A 22,398-nucleotide genomic window follows, 5' to 3' on the forward strand; every position below is an offset into this window, starting at 1 on the left:
TGCATCAATTGGTCTCGACCCACCCGGAGCAAAGGAGAATGAACACCAAAGACACAAGGTAAGTAGGAGCCCAAGAGACAGAAAGGGCCACATAACCCAGAGACTACATCAACCTGATACCAGAAGAACTAGATGGTGCCCGGCTACAACCGATGACTGCCATGACAGGGAACACAACAGAGGACCCCTGAGGGAGCAGGAGAGTAGTGGGATGCAGACCTCAAATTCTTGTAAAAAGACCAGACTAAATGGTCTGACTGAGACTAGAAGAACCCCAGAGATCATGGTCCCCAGACCTTCTGTTAGCCCAAGGACAGGAACCATTCCCAAAGCCAACTCTTCAGACAGAGATTGGACTGGACTATGGGATAGAAAATGCTAGTGGTGAAGAATGAGCTTCTTGTATCAGGTAGACACATGAGACCATGTGGGCAGTTCCTGTCTGGAGAAGAGAAGAGAGGGCAGAGGGGATCAGAAGCTGGCCGAAGGTACACGAAAATAGAGAGTGGAGGGAAGGAATGTGCTGTCTCATTAGGGGAGTGCAACTACGAGCGTATAGCAAGGTGTGTATATGAGTTTTTATATGCTTAGTGCCCTGCTTCACCTTTTGTTTTTGTTCTTTGGGCCCATTTACCAGTGCTGTCATGGGAGTCAGTGGACAGTGTTCTCGTTTGTGCTTTTTTTTTTTAAATGTCTTTTTAAAGTTTAAAATCTCTTGCTTTTGGTTCTTTTTTTCCTTCTTAGAGTTGTAAATATGGCATCCAGGAGGGCTTAATGTGACTCCTAAGTCTTGTTCTTGGTGCTGAGTGTGCAGTGGTGAACCAGATGGATATGGCCACTGTCCTGACTGAACTTAGAGTCTAACGGAGGGGACAAGCCACAAGTACATTAACCCTTACATTACCGTAAACCGTGAGGAGGAGGCAGACAGAGTACACTGATAGGAAATGCTAGTGGGAATGGGGCAGGAGGGCCCTGCTTTAGGTACGGGAGTCAGAAGACACCCTTTCATAATTGGAACATTTAAGCTGGGACTTGAAGGATACTAACAGTACCATTCCAGGTAGAGGAACAACATGTGTCCAGACCCTGAAGCACAAAGAGCCTCATTTTATTCACTTTTTCTTTATATCATCAAGATGACTGATCAATTTGCTACTGAATGTGTAACGATTTAATGCAATTTGTTTAAATTGTCAGCACCCCAAAATAATCGTCACTTAACCTTGTGCCTTGAATCTTGACCCCTGACCCCTGTAGGTCACCTTTAGTTTCAATTTAAATGTGCAGTATTTAACTTAATACTTCCCATATAGGAAATTTTCAGTACATGTTCTCTTTCCCTTTACCGTACTCTTCATCATTGTTGGTAACGTGTTGCATGGCACACACACACCCCAAGAGGGAGAGGGTAGGTAGGATTCCTTGTGGAATAAGGGAGGGGACAACCAAGAGAAATACCATTGTGCTAGCTAGCTATGCAGACCTATCCCCATTCCCTGTGTATGAAGGTTCCCTGGGTCCCTTATCTCTTCCTGAGCCTCTCCCACTTTGACGTCATGACTTTTGGTCCCTTAGGAGTGTTGTCAAGATATTTAGCAGTCCACAGGGGCCAAGGCCTGGTTACCATTATCCCCTGCCCATCATGTCTCCAGTTGTTCTCCTTTCCATTCTTCCCTGATTCTCTCACTTTGGCTCTCCACCTTGGGATTTGTTCATCAGGAAGCTGCTGTGGTTGATGCTAAAATGGGGAGACGTGAGGAGTTGGGGGTGATTGAATTACTTTGGAGGTTGTCTGACTTCCTCTTTCTTGGTATTTTCTAAGTAATGGCTCTCCCCAAAGGCCAACAGTTACAAGGAAGGCCTTGGCAGTCAAAACAGCCTTAGTCTACTGCTGAGCTGGTATTGAGGAGGGATTGGCCTTTTATCTTTGATTGGCAGCCCTAGAAAAAAATAGAATACCTGATTCCAGTAGTAGTTAAGACTCTTGGCTTGTTTTGTGGAACCCTGGTGGCAAAGTAGTTAAGAGCTGCGGCTGCTAACCAAAGGGTTGGCAGTTCGAATCTACCAGCCACTCCTTGAAAACTGTATGGGGCGGTTCTACCCTGTCCTGTAGGGTCACTGTGAGTCAGAATTGACTCGACGGCAACGGGTTTGGTTTTTGGTTTTGAATGGGGGTTGAAGAGCCCTGGTGCTGGTGCAGTGGTTAAGGCATTCGGCTCCTAACTGAAAGGTCAGCAGTTTGAACCCACCAGCCGCTCTGTGGGAAAAAGATATGGCAGTCTAGTTCCATAAAGATTCACAGCCTTGAAAACCATAGGGGGTTGCTGTAAGTCGGAATAGACTCTGAAGGCAACCTGTTTGATATAGGTTAATGGGATCGTGGGGTAGGAGAGAGAACACTGGACCATCAGAACCTCTTTCTGTTCCTTTGTTTTTTCCCTTATCAGTAAAATGAGAGTGTTGGTGTAGATGATCTCAGAGGTCCCTTTTAATGCTAGCATATCATGCTTCTAAATTTTAAACCATATAGTCGTGTTGTCTCTACCATACAGATATATCTGTCATAGATGATCTTTGTATTGGAAATTATCCCATACATGAGCTTAATATGTATGTGGAAACTTGGAGCCCCGCTGGTTGAGCTTATGTTACAGCGCAGGTTTTAATGTACTTGGGAAGCTTTGCACCGTCCCTGTAGCTTATTGTGAGATTCTTGAATGCTATTGAAAGCAGCACTGTATCCACTGAAGATGAAACCAGATAACTAAGCCTGAGTTAATTCATTTCTCCAAAAAGTGGTGATCATATATGGATGAAAACTGTGGTGAATGACTTGTAGTTTCTCACTTTGTCAAAGGGAACAAGGTTGTATTGGAATAACTCCGTGCTGCGTAACGCTGCCTTCTGTTGCTCTCTGAATTGGTCCCTCCCTCTTTTGCAGGAGCTATTGTGACAATCTTGGTTACCATCCATTAAGTGCTGCTGACTTTGGAAAGATAATGAAAAACGTCTTTCCAAATATGAAGGCACGGCGCCTGGGCACGAGAGGCAAATCTAAATATCCTTTACCAGAAGAGTTTTAGTAATCTCTTTAGTTCCCAGTTACTACAGAACATCTGTTGTTGTAGTTCAACTAGCAACTATATTTAGAAATAAATTTAAATCAACAAATATAAGCAACTCAAAAGTACTTAGTAGCATAACTCTAAATCTTACTTTCCCAGCTATTTTAAACTGTAAGAGAACTAGCCAGTAACAGTTCATGTATTAGGATTGCGACAGATTTCACCATATTCATCACTGTAATGTGTTTCTTCATGGTCTGATCTTTCTGTGTTTTCTTCAACAGTAAGAATTTTGGGGACCTGCCATAGTTCAGCAATTGTAAATTATAGGAATAGTAGTCAAGAAAGATGTTATAGTTCAGCAGTTAAGATTATAGGAATAAACGTAAAGAAAGATGTTAGTCTTTAAATCTTAGCTCTTTTCCTTTCTCTAACTTAGGAACATTGGGACCTCCTTGGCAAAAAACAGAACATTCCATGAAGTTTTTTGTGGAATTTTTACTGAAAGATTTGTATTCTCTTTAAGGCATTTTTCAGCCAGCCATTTAAAGCCGGTATTAAAATTGAAGGCAGGTCACAGGAAGGTCCCTCTTGTGATAGAGAAGATCTTAGGAGCAGGCAGAAGTCAGGAAATTAAAGTGAAGAACTTTTTAAAGTCCTTTCTACTCTTGGAAAAAGAAGGAAGAACAGAGGATCTCTGTATCATATTAGAAATAAGTCATTTTCTCCCTGGTTGTCTCTTGTTCTTTTTCAAAACGTGAAATTAGTTACTATGGAGTAGAGGAGTAGACTAGAAAGTGAAGGCCACTTTTGTAAAATGGTTCCCCATTTTCTTTAACCACTTGCTGCATGACCTACCCTTGTTTCCTGAATACAAATAGAAATGTCTTGATGTGTCTTTGGCATGTTACAGGTGATAATCCTATGCGTTTCAGTGGAAAAAGAGAAATGAAAGGTTAAAGCCCTTGTGACACTCTTAAGAGTTGTTTTTGTCCCAGTGCCCTAGGCTAAAGTTTCCCTTCTCTGTGCCAGGTTTCCATCTGGCTATTCCTTTCCTTCTGACCTGTTACTGGTGGCTGGCACAGCCTGCCAGGAACATTTATTCATAAAATTTATAACAGATGAGAATCATTTGGTTTCATTTGAGATAGTAACATTGATTATTCTGGTTTCAAAAGAGTAGAAGTGGCCTGAGTTTCTGATAATTGTTTCTCTTACTGAAGAATTCAGAAAGTAGATGTTATCTCGTGCTAATTTTATTCTCATTTCATATGTAGTTACTTCTCAAATGCCACCTATATGTATAAGTACTTCATTTAATTTAGAGTATTTTAGACCTTAACTCTTTATTACATATTGCTACAGTGGATTAAGAAAAAAAGCTCTTGTTCATATGCCAACACTGCCCAACCTTGACTTTCACAAAACTGGAGATGGGGTAAGACCTCTGCCTTTTCTTTGTAATAAGCAGAATTGTACGATTGTACCAACACTGAAATGCACACTGTGTAGTCTTATTTGGATCAAAGCTGGGATCAAGGAACTGTATCTTTTACGAAATAGATAAACCAAAACATGGCACAGTGGCAGAAAAGAGTTAGCGTATCTAATGTATATCAACATGGCTGGTGAAATTAGAAGAAACAAACATTTATAATTACTGATTTATGGATGTACCCATGATACATATCGTCAAGAGGGAAAAAGCAAGTTGTTGGGTCATGTGTATAATGGGAATTTTTTCAGAAGAGAAAATACACACTAGTGGCACAGAATGAAAAACTAGGCTAGCGACCTGCTTTGTTTTGTTAATGTTAGAAAGATTTAAAAAATCCATTAGTCTTCTTATATGTTTAACAGCCCTTTAACGTGTTGTATTCACAATGCTGCTGAGGGGGGCTGTGCAGCAGTAGATGTGGGCCTCTAATTTGCAAGGCTCTAATATGCCAAAATACTACTTTGACCCAACAGATTTAGATTGTATCTCCTAATTAAGAGAACATATTTTGAGTGTGCTTGAATTGAACTTCTTTTTGAACTGTCCTTTAAAAGTTAACTTTTCCTTTTTCGTTTTTTTAGTTGGAAGGTGCTGAACCTTCTGGGCAGCTTCAAAATATTGATGAGGAAGTTATCTCTTCTGCCTGCCGTCTTGTGTGTGAGTGGGCCCAGAAAGTGTTAAGCCAGCCATTTGACACAGTCTTGGAATTAGCCCGCTTCCTTGTAAGAAGCCATTATATAGGCACCAAGTCACTGGCAGCTCTAACTGTGATGGCCGCAGCACCAGCAGGTACGAAATTAACTGTTGTTAACAGGCTAAAACTGACCCAAGTTGTTACTAAGTTAGAACTGGTAGCAGAAGAAAAGTTCAGCCAAAGGTCTTCTTCATCCATTTAATATTTAGATGAGTTCAGTCTTACTGAATCATTAAATTCATACAGAGTTGTTGAGCCAACAACAAAATAATAATAATTTCATTATAAAGCTTAAAACAGTATTTTCATGTATTGTTCTGTTGTAATATGAAACAATATTTCCCAGTTGATATTAATTTTTCCACTGCTGTTTTAAAAACTTTTAAATGTGTGGTTATGTGCTTTTAAGTGTATAACCAAACCCATTGCCCTAAAGTTGATTCCAACTCATCATGACCCTATAGGACAGAGTAGGGCTGCCCCACAGGGTTTCCAAGGAATGGCTGGTAGATTTGAACTGCCAGCCTTTTGTTTAGCAGCTGAACTCTTAACCGCTGCGCCACCAGAGCTCCTTTAAGTATATAAAACCCACTGCTGTTTTTTGTCTAGTCAATTCGACTCATAGCAAAGTATATATGTGTATCTAAATTAATAAATATTTGAAGTAAAATAATATTAAATTTTAAAATTACTTGCTCAAGAAGCTAGTGCTTATAAATAAAATAATCTTTGGACACTGTGAAAGGTACCTGGGTCATACGGAAGATAAACTGTGTGAAGCATTACTGTGAAATACTAAGAGTGATGCTTTTAATACGCATTTATATGATATTTCCATTCAAACAGGAATATTTTAGGAATTGACAGTATTGTTGGAGTAAATAACTTCCTCCTAAATAACTGTGAAACTCTGTTAAGTATCAGTTCGGGTGAAATTTTTTAAATGTCTTCTTTAGTCATATCATGAAACCTAAAGAACTGGCAGATGAAATTGTGTCGTTACTCTAGGGAATTATTATTTCTGTGAAAAGTGTATTATCATGAAACTTGTTTTCTAAGAAGGATTCTTCTAATTACTAAATCTAACTCTTTTTCAATCTACAGAATTATAGTCTCTTAATTCACTTTTTTTAGTGTCTTGTACATTTTAATGCCATGTCACCATTTTCCTTTCAGTTTCTGCTCATCAGATGCTTTAAGTACCTGTGATCTCTGTGTGTGTGTGTTGTTGTGTATCGTTTCATGGTCAATTGAGGACCAGTTTTAGCAAAATGACCTCTTACAGGAGCCTAGGGATAATTTTCCTGGCTGTCTAGGTGCAAACTAGATGACCTAAGTCTGTTCATCAAGCATGAGAGTGCTCACCCAGCCTTGTCTCTCTAGATCACTCACATATGTTATTTCGTTTAATTTCCCAGCAGTCCTGTGAGCTAGGTGATGTTTCTTCCCATTTTAAAGATCAGGAAACAGACTTGGGGAGTAGGAGTGGATTAATCAGTAAGCAAGGTACGCATGGGCTTAGTTGTGCTTACGTACTAATCTGGAGCACAATTTCACACATGCTTATTGGGTAATCCGTCCCTGTTGGGGAGGTTAAGTAATTTGTACGTGGGCAGATAAGTAGTGGGGCCAGAATTTGAATCCTTATTGGTCTCTCTCCAGGTTAACCCCATTATACCAACTGCCTTCTTATTTTATGGCAAAACGAAGCTTTAAAAGATGTGGACCCTTCAATATTCTGTATTCTCTTTCTCCTTCCCCTTCTCACATTTAGAAGAATACATTTAACGGGTTGAAGACTCAGGAGTAGGGGCAGATTATCCAGAGGTGCTTACCTGAACAGGATCGCTACAGATGTCTAAGTAAGCACAAGTAAACCATGTTTACCTTGCTTACTAGGTCATCAGCCCCTGTCTGGGATTGTAAATTTGAAAAGAGGCTTTGATTCTGTAGGAAGGTGCTATAGGGTTGGAGTAGAGATGCCAGCCATACCTAGAAGCAGAATCTTTGATGTGGTAAAAAAAAAAAAAAAAAAAAAATTTGCTCACTACAGATGATCTGGTAAGCAGGGTAAACGTCATGCTTACCTTGCATCTGAGACACTTCTCCACAATGAGGAGACATCATGGAGAAAAGAAGCCTGTCTGCGTTCCCCACGTTATTCAAAGTCTGACCTGAGGAAATGGTGGATGAATTGAATGAATGGATTTTTAAGTGTAAAGTGTGCTTTTCTAACACGTGTACTAAAAATTAATCGTATGTACAGGTGTTTTCCCATTCTGAAAGCAGTCACCTTGAGAGGCTAAACAGTAACAATTGTATAATTATTCCAAACATTTGTAGAATCTTTTGAATGTTGTTCTCATCTATTACGGCGTTCTTTTGAACATCCCTGGTGGTGATTAATCTTCGTGCTTTGAAGGTGAATTTGTTTTTTTGTAAATATAGTCTCCATGTTAAGAACAGGTTGTGTTTCAAATGTCCTTTTGTAAGTCAGCTGCTTGGAACTCATTCCTCTCCTGAACCCCTGGCTCTTTGGGTAAACAGCCTGAGCTGTGAGCTACTGGCAGAGACTCTCAGGGGCATAGGTGCCGGGGAGCCAGAGCAGAGGCTGGGGTCTGGGGCTGAGAAGTGCAATTTGAGCTGGATTTGAGGAGAAGAATTAGTACTGTACTTAGGGGTTGAAAGGGAGTCGAGAGATGAAGGATTATTGAGGAGTGAGTGTGGGAGAGGTTTACAGGCTGTTCTTTCTAGCCTCCTGCCTCCCCACCCCCTAAGTTATTGCTGTACACTGGAGTAATGAAGAGCAGAAATCGGGAAGGAGAACCAGCTATGCGGCAGGAGAGTGTCTCCCTTTTCCTCTCCACCGCTTTTGCCCGCCGTAGCTTTCCAGGGGTCTTAATGTGACACCCTAAATGCGAATGGCTTGTTTGTGTAGAACAGCATTTTATTGCATAATCAATTTCATTAAAATTTATATGTTGCTTATTTTATCATTCCTTTTTTTAGTGTTTATCCTACTAGTGTTATAAAAAGTTTTCTCAGCAACACTTTTCAGAATATCTTAACTTTAGTCTTATCAAAAAACTCTGCTTAATTTCTCCTCGGTCATACTAGAATAATTGTATAGGAATAGTTAAAACAGCAGTACCAACTTTTGTGGGTTTCTGGCAGGATCAAAAAATTGTTTTCGCCTATACAATTTTTTCCAAGATGCAGATGATTTCAGCAAATATTTATGGAGTTCCTCTTGTGGGCTGAATATAAAATCATTAAAATGCATGAATTTCTAATTAGAGGAAGGAGGGAGGAAAACCTACTTATATCTGCTGATAAAATGTAGAATGTGGTGTCTTTGCATCCATTTATCTTAGCTTCTGCACATTTCTGACACAGCTCCGACTCTTTAAAATCCTCATCTGTTAGTGTTGGTTTAACTAAAACTACCACCTGAGTTGAACCATATTTTAAGGTATCAGTTAAAACCATTTTGACAAATATGTATAAATTGGAAGCTTAATTGTATGTTTTATAAGTAAATCATGGATTAAAATTTGCAGTTTTGGTTGCTTTGTCCAGTAGATGGCTACATATTCAAAGAAATTGAGCCATTCTTGGTGGCATAGTGGTTAAAAGCCTATGGCTGCTAACAAAAGGTCGGCGGTTTGAATCCACCAGGTGCTCCTTGGAAATTCTATGGGGCAGCTCTACTCTGTCCTGTAGGGTCGCTATGAGTCGGAATCAACTCGACAGCAACGGGTTTGGTTTGGTTTGGTTGCTTTCTGTAAAGAAGTGTATGTATTTTAGTTGCCCTTTCTGTTTATTTTCAGGAATTAAGGGACTCACCCAGCAGTCTGCATTTATGCCCACAGCTGAAAGTGACTCCTTTCAGCCTCAGGTGAAGACTCTGCCATCTCCTATTGATGCTAAACAGCAGTTGCAACGGAAAATCCAAAAGAAGCAGCAGGAACAGAAACTACAGTCCCCTTTGCCAGGAGAATCCTCAGCAAAAAAATCAGAAGGCTCTACAAGCAATGGAGCCACCAATGTTTCTAACGGAAACCCCGCAATCCTTTCTCCTCAGCCTATTGGTATCGTGGTGGCAGCTGTCCCGAGTCCCATTCCGGTAGTGTCATTATTCTTGGAATAGTTGGAAGTCAGTCATTTAACTAAAAATGATAGATGAGAGGGAGACAAGTGTAGGTGTAGAGGCAGCTGTAAGACTGACTTTGTGGCCACAGACAGACTCATCTTCTGTCAGTTGTCCTTCACTCAGGATGTGCGCTGTTGACTACAGAGTGAGCCGTAGAGTGAACGTAAGGGAAACACAAAGACACAGAATAGCAGAGCATGCACGTAACCAGTCAGTGCTCATGTAAGTGAGAACACAAGACACGGGATAGAAGAGCACACGTGTAACCAGTCAGCGCTCATGTAAGGGAAAACACAAAGACACAGGATAGCAGAGCACGCACGTAACCAGTCAGCATTCAAGTAAGTGAAGAATCAAAAACAGGATAGCAGAGTACGCATGTAACCAGTCAGCACTCGTGTAAGGGAAAACACAGATACGGGATAGCAGAGCACGCGTGTAACCAGTCAGCGCTCATGTAAGTGAAAACACAGATACAGGATAGCAGAGCATGCATGTAACCAGTCAGCGCTCATGTAAGTGAAAACACAGATACAGGATAGCAGAGCACACATGTAACCAGTCAGCACTGTTGTAAGTGAAAACACAAAGACACAGGATAGCAGAGCACACATGTAGCCAGTTAGCATTCATGTTTTAAGCGATGAGTCATTTTGAGTTATTTTGTCTTTGGCTGAGCCAAGATGACACAATTGCAAACTTTTTTTTTGTTTACATTTTTTTCTTTTTAATATTCAGATAGAGCAAAATTGCCATGTTTTCCTAGAACTTTCATGTGTACCTACCTCTGTGGCTTACTGGACATAGGACCTTGGACAATTTTCCTAGCTACTCTCAGTTGGTTTCCCCTTATCTATAAAGAGAGGTTAATAGTGTTTTCCTTTCCTGTTTTATACAACCAGGGTTAGATGAAGGTGTTTTTAAAGTGAGAGTATTGTTCTAAAGCAGGCTGGTATTTTATGTCCTTATTGATGATATCGTTAGACTATCTTATTTTCTTGTTCTTCTCATCGTCGTCATTGTCATTCAAACATGTGATGTCTGGTATCCACACTCTGGCACTGTTCACCGTAGAGCAAACTGAGTGCACGGTAGTTCTGTCTGGAACTTTATCCACAGTGGTTTAGCTGCTGAAGCTCAAGGTGTTACTGTTTTTAGTTGCCTTTGAGTCAGCTCTGACTCATGGTAACCCTATGTGTTACAGGGTAGAACTGCTCCATAGGGTTTTCTTGGTTGTAATCTTAACAGGAGCAGATCGCCAGATCATTTCTTTCACAGTACCACTGAGGAGGCTTGAACTGCCAACCTTTAGGTTAGCAGTCGAGCACAAACGGCACCATGCAGGAACACAAGTCCAAGGTGAACCCAGTTAGAAGATAGTCTCCTCTGAGAGTGAGCCATCATGGCGTAGACTCCAGTAGATACCTTCATAGCTGCTTGTTTCTTCAAAATTCTCTCCTCTTCCTGGAACCTCCTCAGAGTCATTGCTTCGGCAAGGACTCATTGCAAGTGTAGAGTTTTTAGTCTCGTTGATTGAAAAACATTCTAGTATTTTTCTTTTATTATTTTATAGCTATTATGGTAATGTGTGTACATCTGATTATATAGAACATCATCTAAAGCACTCTCTTCTAACATAGGAACTGTCTTTTTTTTTTTCTTTTTCACATTAAAGTTTAATAAATGCCAGGTTACTATACAGGTGTATAAATTACTGTTTATTTTAGACTGGTTAAATCTGACTTTTGTTTTCCTCCTTTTAACAGGTCCAGCGGACCAGGCAATTGGTAACTTCACCAGGTCCAGTGAGTTCTTCTGATGGCAAAGTTCTTCCCCTCAATGTCCAGGTGGTCACTCAGCACATGCAGTCTGTGAAACAGGCACCAAAGACTCCCCAGAATGTTCCAGCCAGTCCTGGTGGGGATCGTTGTGCCCGGCACCGTTACCCGCAGATCCTGCCCAAGCCAGCCAACAGCAGTGCCCTCACCATCCGCTCCCCCACAACCGTGCTCTTCACTAGCAGTCCCATCAAAACTGCTGTCGTACCTGCTTCGCACATGAGTTCTCTGAATGTGGTGAAAATGACAGCAATATCCCTCACACCCAGCAACGGTAGTGCCCCTCTTAAACACTCTTCCTCGGTAAACAGCGCTACGGGAACGACAGACGAATCCAGGAGCGTTCCACAGATCAAGAATGGCTCTGTTGTTTCCCTTCAGTCTCCTGGATCCAGGACCACCAGTGTGGGGGGAACGTCTGCTGTGGAAGTCAAGATGGAACCTGAGACGTTATCCGATGAGCGTCCTGTGCAGGGTCCAGAGAACTCTGATGGGGCTAGGGCTCCTAGAACAGCACCTAGTGCCCTTTTGGGGCAGAAGAGTAATACAGATGGAGTACTGCAGAAGCCTTCCAGCGAAGGGGTCGTTGAAGTAAAAGCAACTAAGGTCTGTGACCAGAGGACCAAATGTAAAAGTCGCTGTAATGAAACTCTGCCAGGCGCTTCAGCAGGCAGTAATCAAGGCACTGTCACGCTCTCAGTTGCAACTCAGAACTTAACTTTCACCAGCACCAGCTCACCATCTAATGGTGACTCGGTAAATAAAGACCCTAAATTCTGCACTAAAAGTCCGAGAAAGCGGCTATCTTCTGCGTTACAAGAGTCCCAGGTGCCTCCTGTGAAGAAACCAATTGTGGAACAGCTTTCTGCAGTTGTCATAGAAAGTCAGAAACCAGGCAGTGTTAAGAAGGACCAAAAGGTTCCACATTCAGGGAAAACAGAAAGTTCAACAGCAGGTGCTCAGATTCCTGGCAAGGTAGTGATAAATGTCAGTTCACACGTAGTGGCAAGTCAACCCTTGAGCTCCTCTGCTCTTACTCCCAGTGATTCAGGCTTGGAACAGCAGACAACGCCGTCATCATCTCCAGAAACAAAAGTAAAACTTGAAGGAAGTGTCTTTCTCTTGGACAGTGATTCCAAATCAGATGGCAGCTTTAATGCAAATGAATGGCAACAGGTCACTAAGGATTCTGAGTTTGTATCTGACAGCTGTGAACAACGGCAGGATGTCAGTGTTGTGGCAATGCCGGAGCACTCCGATATCACCGACTTGGAGAAGTCAGTTTGGGAATTAGAAGGAATGCCGCAGGACACATACGGCCAGCAGCTACATAGCCAGATGCAGCAATCTTCTTTGAATCAAATACAAGCACAGTCTTCAGATCAGTTACCTCTGCAGTCAGAACTGAAGGAGTTTGAGTCTTCGGTTTCTCAGACAAATGAGAGCTACTTTCCTTTTGACGATGAGCTTACACAAGACAGTATTGTGGAAGAGCTGGTGCTTATGGAGCAGCAGATGTCCATCAACAGTGCTCACTCCTATAGTAACTGTTTGGGAATGACCCTGCAGACTCAGTCAGTGACTTCGGGAGCCCCAGTGTCATCGCATGCCTCCAGCACCCACTTCTATCACCCAATCCATAGCAATGGCACTCCAATCCACACCCCCACACCCACTCCTACACCAACACCCACCCCCACCCCCACCCCCACCCCGACATCTGAAATGATTGCTGCGTCTCAGGGTCTGTCACGGGAGAGCCCGTGTTCCAGGCTTGCCCAGACTACACCTGTGGATAGTGCTTTAGGAAGTAGCCGACACACACCCATTGGGACCCCACATTCTAACTGTAGCAGTAGTGTTCCTCCCAGCCCTGTTGAATGCAGGAATCCATTTGCATTTACCCCAATAAGTTCTAGTATGGCGTATCATGATGCCAGCATTGTCTCAAGTAGTCCCGTGAAGCCGATGCAAAGACCCATGGCCACCCACCCTGACAAAACCAAGCTTGAATGGATGAATAATGGGTATAGTGGGGTTGGTAATTCATCAGTGTCCAGCCATGGCATTCTCCCGAGCTATCAGGAGCTAGTGGATGACCGTTTCAGGAAACCTCACGCTTTTGCTGTACCTGGACAGTCTTACCAGTCTCAATCTAGACATCATGACACTCATTTTGGTCGTTTGACTCCTGTCTCTCCTGTGCAGCATCAAGGTGCCACTGTAAATAACACCAACAAGCAGGAAGGTTTTGCAGTCCCTGCCCCTCTTGATAATAAAGGAACCAGTTTGTCTGCCAGCAGCAGCTTCCGGTGCCGGAGTGTGAGCCCTGCTGTTCACCGCCAGCGGAATCTCAGTGGAAGCACCCTCTACCCGGTGTCTAACATCCCACGATCTAATGTGGCCCCCTTTGGAAACACGGTAACCCCAGAAGTTCACGTTTTCACAAATGTTCACACGGACACATGTGCCAACAACATAGCTCAGAGGAGTCAGTCAGTTCCACTGACCGTCATGATGCAGACAGCCTTCCCGAATGCGCTTCAGAAGCAAACAAACAGTAAAAAGATAACCAACGTCTTGTTGAGTAAACTTGATTCTGACAACGATGACGCAGTGAGAGGCCTGGGAATGAACAACCTGCCCTCCAATTACACAGCCCGGATGAATCTCACTCAGATCTTGGAAACTTCCACTGTTTTTCCTAGTGCCAACACTCAGAATATGATCGATTCCAGCACTTCTGTTTATGAATTCCAAACACCATCTTACCTCACCAAAAGTAATAGCACCGATCAGATCAACTTTTCTTCTGGAGATAATCAAGCACAATCAGACATTGTAGAGCAACGATTAGATTTCAGTAGCACTGTTAAAGACCTGTTGAGTGGAGACAGCTTGCAAACCAGCCAGCAACTGGTAGGTCAGGTAGCATCTGATCTCGCTAATTCTGCATCTGATTTCTCCAGCGATATCAGGTTGTCTTCTGAGCTCTCAGGCAGCATCAATGATTTGAATACTTTAGATCCAAATCTACTGTTTGATCCAGGTCGTCAGCAGGGACAAGATGATGAAGCTACACTGGAAGAATTAAAGAATGACCCATTATTTCAACAAATTTGCAGTGAATCCATGAGCTCCATGACTCCGTCAGGTTTTGAATGGATAGAAAGCAAGGACCATCCTACTGTTGAAATGTTGGGTTAAATTGTGTTTTATAATATGTAGCACACTGTATCTAAAGACATATGTATTGTATTTGTCTTAATGGAAGTGCCTCCGCAGCAGAAACACTTACTATTAATTGTGACATTTTAAAAGCGTTTGCTGCAGAAGTGGTTTCTTCTCCAATAGGAAATGGTTAGACTTGCCACAGTTTTTAACAAGTTTCTGAAGACAGTAAGTAGGCTGTAGAAGAACCAGTATTAGGTTTTAAATTTTATAATGTTCCCCATTTAATCACATTGTTAGCTAGTAAACAATTGACTAACCAGCTTTCACAAGCGCAGTCTAGATCTTTATTTTGTGTAAGTTTATTTTAATTCATTGGTTGATCTGCACAGAATTTAGAAGGAACCATTGATTTTAGGTACAGGCTATTTTTTTTGTTGTTGGTATTATCTTTTAGGTATGAAATCATAGCTGAGGTGAACTGTAGACAAGAAGGTCTTCCTTGAAACAGGGATAATATTCAGGTTATTATAAGTATTTAGGCTTGAAGCATAAAGCTGCTGTAGAATGAAAAATCTCTGTAGGACTTTCTGGGCTTCAGTACCATTTACACCTACAATGAAGGGCTTAAATAGGACAAAATAATGGAAAATTAAGTATTATTTTAAGGAAGGCAAAAGCTACACGGAAAAGTTTAGGAGGAAAAACTAGTAGCCATTTATATGTGTGACCTTGCATTCGCCTTATCTTAAATAAATGTTGATTTTAGCTGACAGACACACACATGAAGCAAAATAACTTCCAAGCTCCGTAATTTAATAGAGAATGCAAGCTTGTTAGGAAAACGTTTCATGTTTTATTGTTTGGTAGTTGAGGTAGGAGAATTTAGAAGAAAAATACAAGTATTAGTTTTCATCACAGCTGCATGCACATGAAAGTTCTATTTAAGATTTTCTTCAAATTTTTTTAATTACAATATTCTTTAATCTTTTTTTTTTTTCCTCCTCAATTTAGTGACTGACTCCTTTGCTCCTCCTGAATATAAGGAATGCAACTTGATCATGGGATCCCTTTGAAAATGAAACAAGCAGGAGGGAGATAACATAAAAAAACTAAAACAAAAATATCTTACCACCTAAGGTCTGAAACCACAGATCTTTATATTCGATAAAACAAAGGGAATATCAGTAGTACTTGAAGAAGAGGGGCATTTTATTACATGCTTAATTTATTGTGATAGCCACAATTGCAAAAGAAGCACTCAGGATTTGTTTTAAAATGTTTCTCTTTATGGCTCCCATTTTGTTTTGTTTCATTGTTGTTCCCATTTTGTTTTATGAATAATTATATATGAATTTCATGTTGGCACAAATCTGTTCACTTGTTGATAGTTCCATTTAGTGAGTTTCAAGATCACTTTCAAGGAGATTTAAAAATTGTCATTAAGTTTTTAGAGCTAACGTTAAACCATCGTTAGGCTACCTTGAACCTTGCTAAGCTTTCCTTTACCTTAATTAGTAAGCCAATCAGAAGACTACAATCAGTGAATACTTAACAAATATGATGAAGGGTTTAATTTAATAAGGTTTTATTGTTCAGTAAATTTGCAAGGTAGAGTATCAACATATTTTGATAAATAAATGGTGCTAGGGTTGGCTCAGAGGTTTATATATTGATATGTCCTAGTTATTGGCATTTGTGTGTGTTTGCTGTTACCTTGATTTACTAATCTGCTAGATACTTTCTTCTTGATGCTCATTACTTCTTCACTGTACATTGAGACACAGCACTACTGCACGCCAAAGTATGCAATACCCAAAGGAAACTGTGATTTCTTTGACAATGACGGGAGCCTTCTATATGAGATGCTCTGAAATGGAGATGTTGAGACCATTCTGATCCCTTGTTTACATTATTAGCTTCCTACTAATATAAAAATAATGGAAATCTTTTTTGATAAAAATATAAAGACTGGGGGATTTTTAAACCCCTGTACAGTATTGCAGCAAACACTTTAAATTTGGTTAAATTCGTCCAGCAAACTTTCTGGGGTTCATATATTGCACTAAATTTGTTGACCCTGTGGTAGGCACATCTCTTAGGATAAATGCAACCAATACAATCCACAGATTAAACTTTTTAGATGTGTTTCATTATTAAAAGACAAAATGTCATCAAAGTGACAGATAAAATTGTCTTATGTAGCAATGTGCATTGATCTCAATGAGATATTTCTATTATTCTCTTACATGAGAATATTACAGCAGGAAAAATTTAGTTTGCTTCACCATGTTAATACATGATCACAAAATGTGCATGAGTGTTATTGACTTGTACAGTACTAGGTATTCCTGTAACCACTTTTTTTTTTCTTGGCTATATTGAAACTGGTTCAGTGTTAACCAGGCAAGCATAGTTATTCACAAGTTATTTACTTTTTTATGTTTTACTAATTCTGCTTAGTTATTGTTGAATATGTTCTTTTCTCAGATTTTCATTGTTCTGATGTTTAAAACATTTTGCATAACGTTTATCATGATAAGACTTCATGAAGTAAGTAATTTTGCATATAATTGCAATAAGCACTGACTTTTGAACTGAAAAGAAGTGTTTTTGTGCAGTGCATCAGAGGTTCATATGATAGCCTTGTACTATAATGTGCTTTACTACACCATCCATGACAAAAACAAGCCCTGTTTCATGTTTTCATTTAGTGAAAAAAGTCAGATTTCCCCAGTGTTCAGTTGTCTGTTGTTGTACCTGCTGAAACTACAGTAGTTGAATATTGCAGTAGCATTTCAGTTCTCTTTTTTTATTGAAAGTGCTCAAAAATTGTTTTTTAAATGTTTTCAAAACCAATTAAAAACATTTTATATTAAACTGGTTCTTAAAGTGATTTATGTGAGCAGCATGCCATTTTGTAAACAGACCCAATGCCGTTCATCCTTTGATCTCACGAAATTCAGGGAAGCAGATAGAATCAACACAAGGCAAAACAGTGCTGCTAATGTGCTCCCTGCTGTTATTCCCGAAGGATACACAACCCTGCTCGTTGGAACTTTGCTGCTGCCAGTGGTATATACCATGGTATACCAATGATATGCCAGTGGTATACCAGTGATATGCCCATGCTATACCAATGGTATGCCTGTGTTATGCCATGATATTGCCAATGGTATACCAATGATATGCCTATGGTATGCTAATGCCAGTGGTATGTACCATGGTATACCAATGATATACCAGTGGTACAGAGCTTTATGTTGTCCAAAAAGCCATCTTTTCTCTTATTCACGTTTGCTTTGAAACGATAGCCTCTGGAGGGTGGCCTAGATGTGTGTGTTTTCAGGGGGGTTAGTAGGAAAAAGAAAATTAAAAAGTACAACTGTGTTCAAAACCCACATAAGCATTTCCTTGAGCTAGAAATACAAAATGGTAACAATTTGTAAGCCTGAGCCTGGGCTGTAGTTGTGGAAGCAGTCAGAAATTTCAACTCCTGCAGAGTAATGAAGCCAAGATCTGAGATGGAGTGCCTTCCCTCTTGAAAGGACACTGAGAAGCAATAAGACCCAGTTCCTGAGGCTGCAACATTGTAGCCAGGGCCTGAGCCAAACCTACTCAGTGATGTGTGAGAGCCCCATTGCCAGCATGCACCATCACCATTACAGGTGGGGTGATCATAAAAGGAAAGACAAGGGTAGGTTTTGGGAGGAGAGGGGTGAAGAGCAGAAAGATTGCCACTCAAGCCTGCAAACCGAAATTAGAAAGCACTCTAAGAAAATAAAACTAAGGAAGTAATCAAGACAAAAAATGATAAACCACCTGGATGTTGCTTTAAAATAAGTAGAAACCTCAACAACATAGAAGGGGGAAAAATTAAATATATCTATGGACATACAAACAACCACTAGATACAATGAATCAAAATTTGGGGGTTGGGGAATGTATAGCAACTAAAGTGCTTTTGGCTGCAAGTAACAACACTGGCTAAACCATAACAGTGTTTATTTTTAGCTTAAGAATTTTGGACGTAGGAGGTTCAAGAGTTCATTCAATGGCCTTGATTTTATCAAGGACCAGATTCTTTTCATTTTTCTGTTCCATCATCTTCAGCTTTACTTTTCATTTCTGGGGCTGTTGCCTCATGGTCACAAAATGACTGCCACAGCTCCAACCAATATCCCAAGCAAGATGGTAATGTAAGTTCTCTTTGCCTTTTATCAGAAATTAAAAAAAAAAAAAATCTTTCCCAGAATCTCCTGTTAGACACTACCCCCCTTAGTCTCATTGGACAAAACAAGGTCAAAGGCCCACTGTAAAACCGATTACTTAGCTTGATACTTGATTCATCTTCAATAGCTGGGAGTGGGGCCCATTTCCTGGAATATGGATGGTTATCCACCGAAAGTGATTGCATAACTGGTGAAGGTATTAGGGAATTGCTTTTGGGAGGCAGGCAGTAGTGGTTACTGAGTGTTTTTTAAAGGTGGAAAAAGATATTGTGTACCCACCTTTGAGGGGGTCACACTCTTATAAGGAGTTAATTATGTGTTATTTGAAAAGTGTTACTTAGAGGTATTTATAGCAAAGAAGACTTGAAGCACTTACTGATGAAAATCAAAGACTACAGCCTTCAGTATGGATTACATTTCAAAACAAAAATCCTCAAAACTGGGTCAATAAGCAACATCATAAGTGAAGAAAATACTGAAATGAATTTTATTTTACTTAGATCCACAATCAACGCCATGGAAGCAGCAGTCAGGAAATCAAACGACGTATTGCATTGGACAAATCTGCTTCAAAAGACCTCTTCAAAGTGTTAAAAAGCAAAGATATCACCGAGGACTGAGGTGCATCTGGCCCAAGCCATGTATTTTCACATATGCATGTGAAAGCTGGACAGTGAATAAAGAAGATGGAAGACGAATTGATGCCTTTGAGTTATGGTGTTGGCAAAGAACATCAAATATACCATGGACTGTCAGGAGAATGAATAAATCTGTCTTGGAATAAGTACAACCAGAATGCTCCTTAGCAAGGATGGCAAGACTGACATACTTTAAACATGTTATCAGGAGGGATCAGTCCCTGGAGAAGGATATCCTTGGTAGAGAGGGTCAGTGAGAAAGAGGAAGACCTTCAGTGAGATGGATTGACAGTGGCTTCAACAATAGGGTCAAACTGTGAGGATGACACAGGATGTTTCATTTTGTCGTACACAGGGTCACTGAGTCAGAACAAACTCAACGGCACAACAACCAGTGCCACAACATAGCATGCTATATACAAGAGGTGAGACTTTGTATTCTCAGGAGCCATGAACAGGCCAAGAATGTTTTTAGTGAAAGGACTACAGTTAGAAGTAGACGGTTCTCTGGTGTAAACTGTTAACTGGTATCTTGTCTCCCTGGCTCTGAATGGAAATAACTGGATATTATTATTATAAATGCAAATCTCAGCTCCTATTATAATAAAAACCAGTTGCTGTCAAGTTGATTCCAACTCATGGGGACCCCCCCCCCCATGAGCAGAGTAGAACTGTATTCCCTAGGGTTCAAGGCTGTGTTATTTTGGAAACAGATCACCAGGCCTTTCTTCCAAGGTGCCCCTGAGTGGGTACCAACAGCCTACCTTTCAGTTTTCAGTCGAGCGCTTGACCCTTTGCACCACTCAGGAACTCCTATCACAATACCCCCCACCCAAAAAAAAGCTCATGGCAACTGCATGCGTTACAGAGCAGAGCTGCTGTGTAGGGTTTTCTTGGCTGATTGTCAGGATTTTTTTTCTGAAGTGCTGCTGGGCAGGTTTGAATCGCCAACCTTTAGGTTAGTCAAGGGCAAACCATCCAGGGATCTTATCATCATAATAGAAGATAAAATTTTTTATTTTAATAAATCTGTGAAGTAGAGGTTTATTTTGGTGTTCATTGATACAAATGAAATTTTTAATAATTAAAATTAGAAATTTGTAGGTGGGATCATTTATCAATATATAACCTGAAATTTTATGAATATATGACCAGCCCTACTTATAAGGGAGGAAAGAAAAAAACCACGACTTTCAAGATCGGTTTCATTTCTAAGAAGTATCTAATCTGTGGAAAGAAGGGAAAAGAAATTTTTTAAATAAAATTATGAAAATAGTATTACTACTGTTCACAAAGTTTTTTCTTTGAGCTGGACCCTATGATAAATACTTTGTGCATATTATCTCGTTTCCTCATTTTAACAACTCTTTATCATTTTTTAGGTGAGAAAATTTAGATCAGAAATTAGCTGCTGGGAGGTAGCAGGGGTAGTGACCAGAAGAGCCAGGATTCTCTACTCCAAAGCCCAGTTCCTGACCATCAATTACGCTGCATTAAGACACTCGTGCAAACCGTACCTACTTTAGTAGTTACAGCTGGTGGCAGCTTTGAAAATTTCATTTCGGTTTAAAATTTAGGGTTGAGTGTGATGTGTGTGTGTGTTTTCTCTTAACCGCCAATCTTAAAATTCCTGTCTATTTTCGTTGCTTATATGTCGATCTGTATTTTGTAGCTTTCCTCTAAATATTAGAATCCTTTTTCCTCCTGTGGAAATACGTGCCCTGATTTATTGGACATAAAGACAGAAAGTTTTAAAAAATGTTTTATACAGCTTTTCAAGCATATATCCTAAAAGTGTACCTGATTTATTTTTAACCCACTTTTAAAAATTCATCCAAAAAAAAAAAATACACTGTTTTGTGGGACAAATTATAAAGTACCTAAAATGTGTCAGTCTATGGCAGGTGCTGGAGATACAGAAGACAGGTACTATTGTAAAGTTTTACAGCGTGATGAGGAAGGCATCCCTGAACAGGATTGCAGTCTGCAATGAGGTCGCTGTAGCAGAGGCTGCCGCTCGCCCCTAATATGCATTCCCACCTTGCTCTTTACTAGTGAAGTTCCCGAGTGTTTGCTGGCCACATGGCCATCTGAAAGACTACATTTCCCAGTTTCCATTGTAGTTAAGAGGGGCTGCTTACCAAGGACTCAACCAAAGGCATGTAATCAAAAGGTTTGTGTGGAACTTTTGAAGCATCCTGCCCTCCTTCCTCTCTGCAGGCTGGAATGCAGATGGGATGGCTAGAACTCAAGTAAGTAGCTTTGGATTGAGGTGAAGCCACTTGCTGAGGATGGTGGGAAGAAGACGGGAGGAGTCTGAGGCCCTGATGGCTTGCAAAGTAGCTGCCTTGCTAGTCCTAACTTCTTGCCTCTGGATGTGTTTTATATGAGAGAGAAATAAGTATCTTTCTGGTTTACGTCATATTTATTTTTAGTTTTCTGTCACTAAATGCAAATCCAAATTCCAACCAGCACAGCTACTAAAAGGTTCCAGGCAGGAATGCGGAATGTAAATGAAGAGCGTGGAGATCACTAAGCCGTCATGGATCCCTCCAAAATGGCAAACTGAACCTTTTTCTTTGGATTGGTAGGTCAGGAGAGGGTCTCAGAATACCCTGGTTTTAGCACAGCGTTTGAATGCTATTTCATAGCTTTCCAAAAAAGAAAAAAAAAAAAAGGCGGGTGATAAATTTAAGTGGATTCTAAGCTGCTTAAAGGAGTCCCTGAATGATACAAAATTACTAGTGTGGTCAGCTAGCTGCTAATGGAAAGGTTGGCAATTACAGTGCACCCAATCAGGTACTTGGCAGCCCAGTTCCAATAAATGAGCCACTGAAAACCCTGTGGAGCATGTTGTTGTTAGGTGCCGTGGAGTTGGTTCTGACTCATAGCAACACTGCAGACCACAGAACGAAACACTGCCCAGTCCTGTGCCATCCTTTAAATCGTTGCCTTCCTCTTTTCCGCTGACCTTGTACTTTACCAAGCATGATGTCCTTCTTCAGGGACTGGTCCCTCCTGACAACATGTCCAAAGTATGTAACACGCAGTCTCCCCATCCTTGCTTCTAAGGAGCATTCTGGTTGTACTTCTTCCAAGACAGATT

At 40.6% G+C, this 22,398-nt stretch overlaps 1 protein-coding gene across 4 annotated transcripts in view; it reads left to right on the forward strand.

The window, feature by feature from the left end:
- RFX7 (regulatory factor X7) overlaps nt 1–21,982 on the forward strand; it is a 125,398-nt gene extending 103,416 nt beyond the window's left edge. For 3 of the 4 annotated variants that reach the window (XM_064267515.1, XM_064267516.1, XM_023558266.2), the window contains 5 exons: nt 2,945–3,061; nt 4,422–4,506; nt 5,148–5,355; nt 9,091–9,386; nt 11,180–21,982. In XM_064267515.1, coding sequence (XP_064123585.1) covers nt 2,945–3,061; nt 4,422–4,506; nt 5,148–5,355; nt 9,091–9,386; nt 11,180–14,458 — 3,985 coding nt within the window. In that variant the 3' untranslated portion in view covers nt 14,459–21,982. The remainder of the gene's footprint in view (nt 1–2,944; nt 3,062–4,421; nt 4,507–5,147; nt 5,356–9,090; nt 9,387–11,179) is intronic. The other variant, XM_064267518.1, reaches the window with a different exon arrangement.
- The last annotated feature ends 416 nt before the right edge of the window (nt 21,983–22,398 follow it).

Source organism: Loxodonta africana, chromosome 13 (genome assembly GCF_030014295.1).
Source record: "Loxodonta africana isolate mLoxAfr1 chromosome 13, mLoxAfr1.hap2, whole genome shotgun sequence".
Taxonomy (NCBI): domain Eukaryota; kingdom Metazoa; phylum Chordata; class Mammalia; order Proboscidea; family Elephantidae; genus Loxodonta; species Loxodonta africana.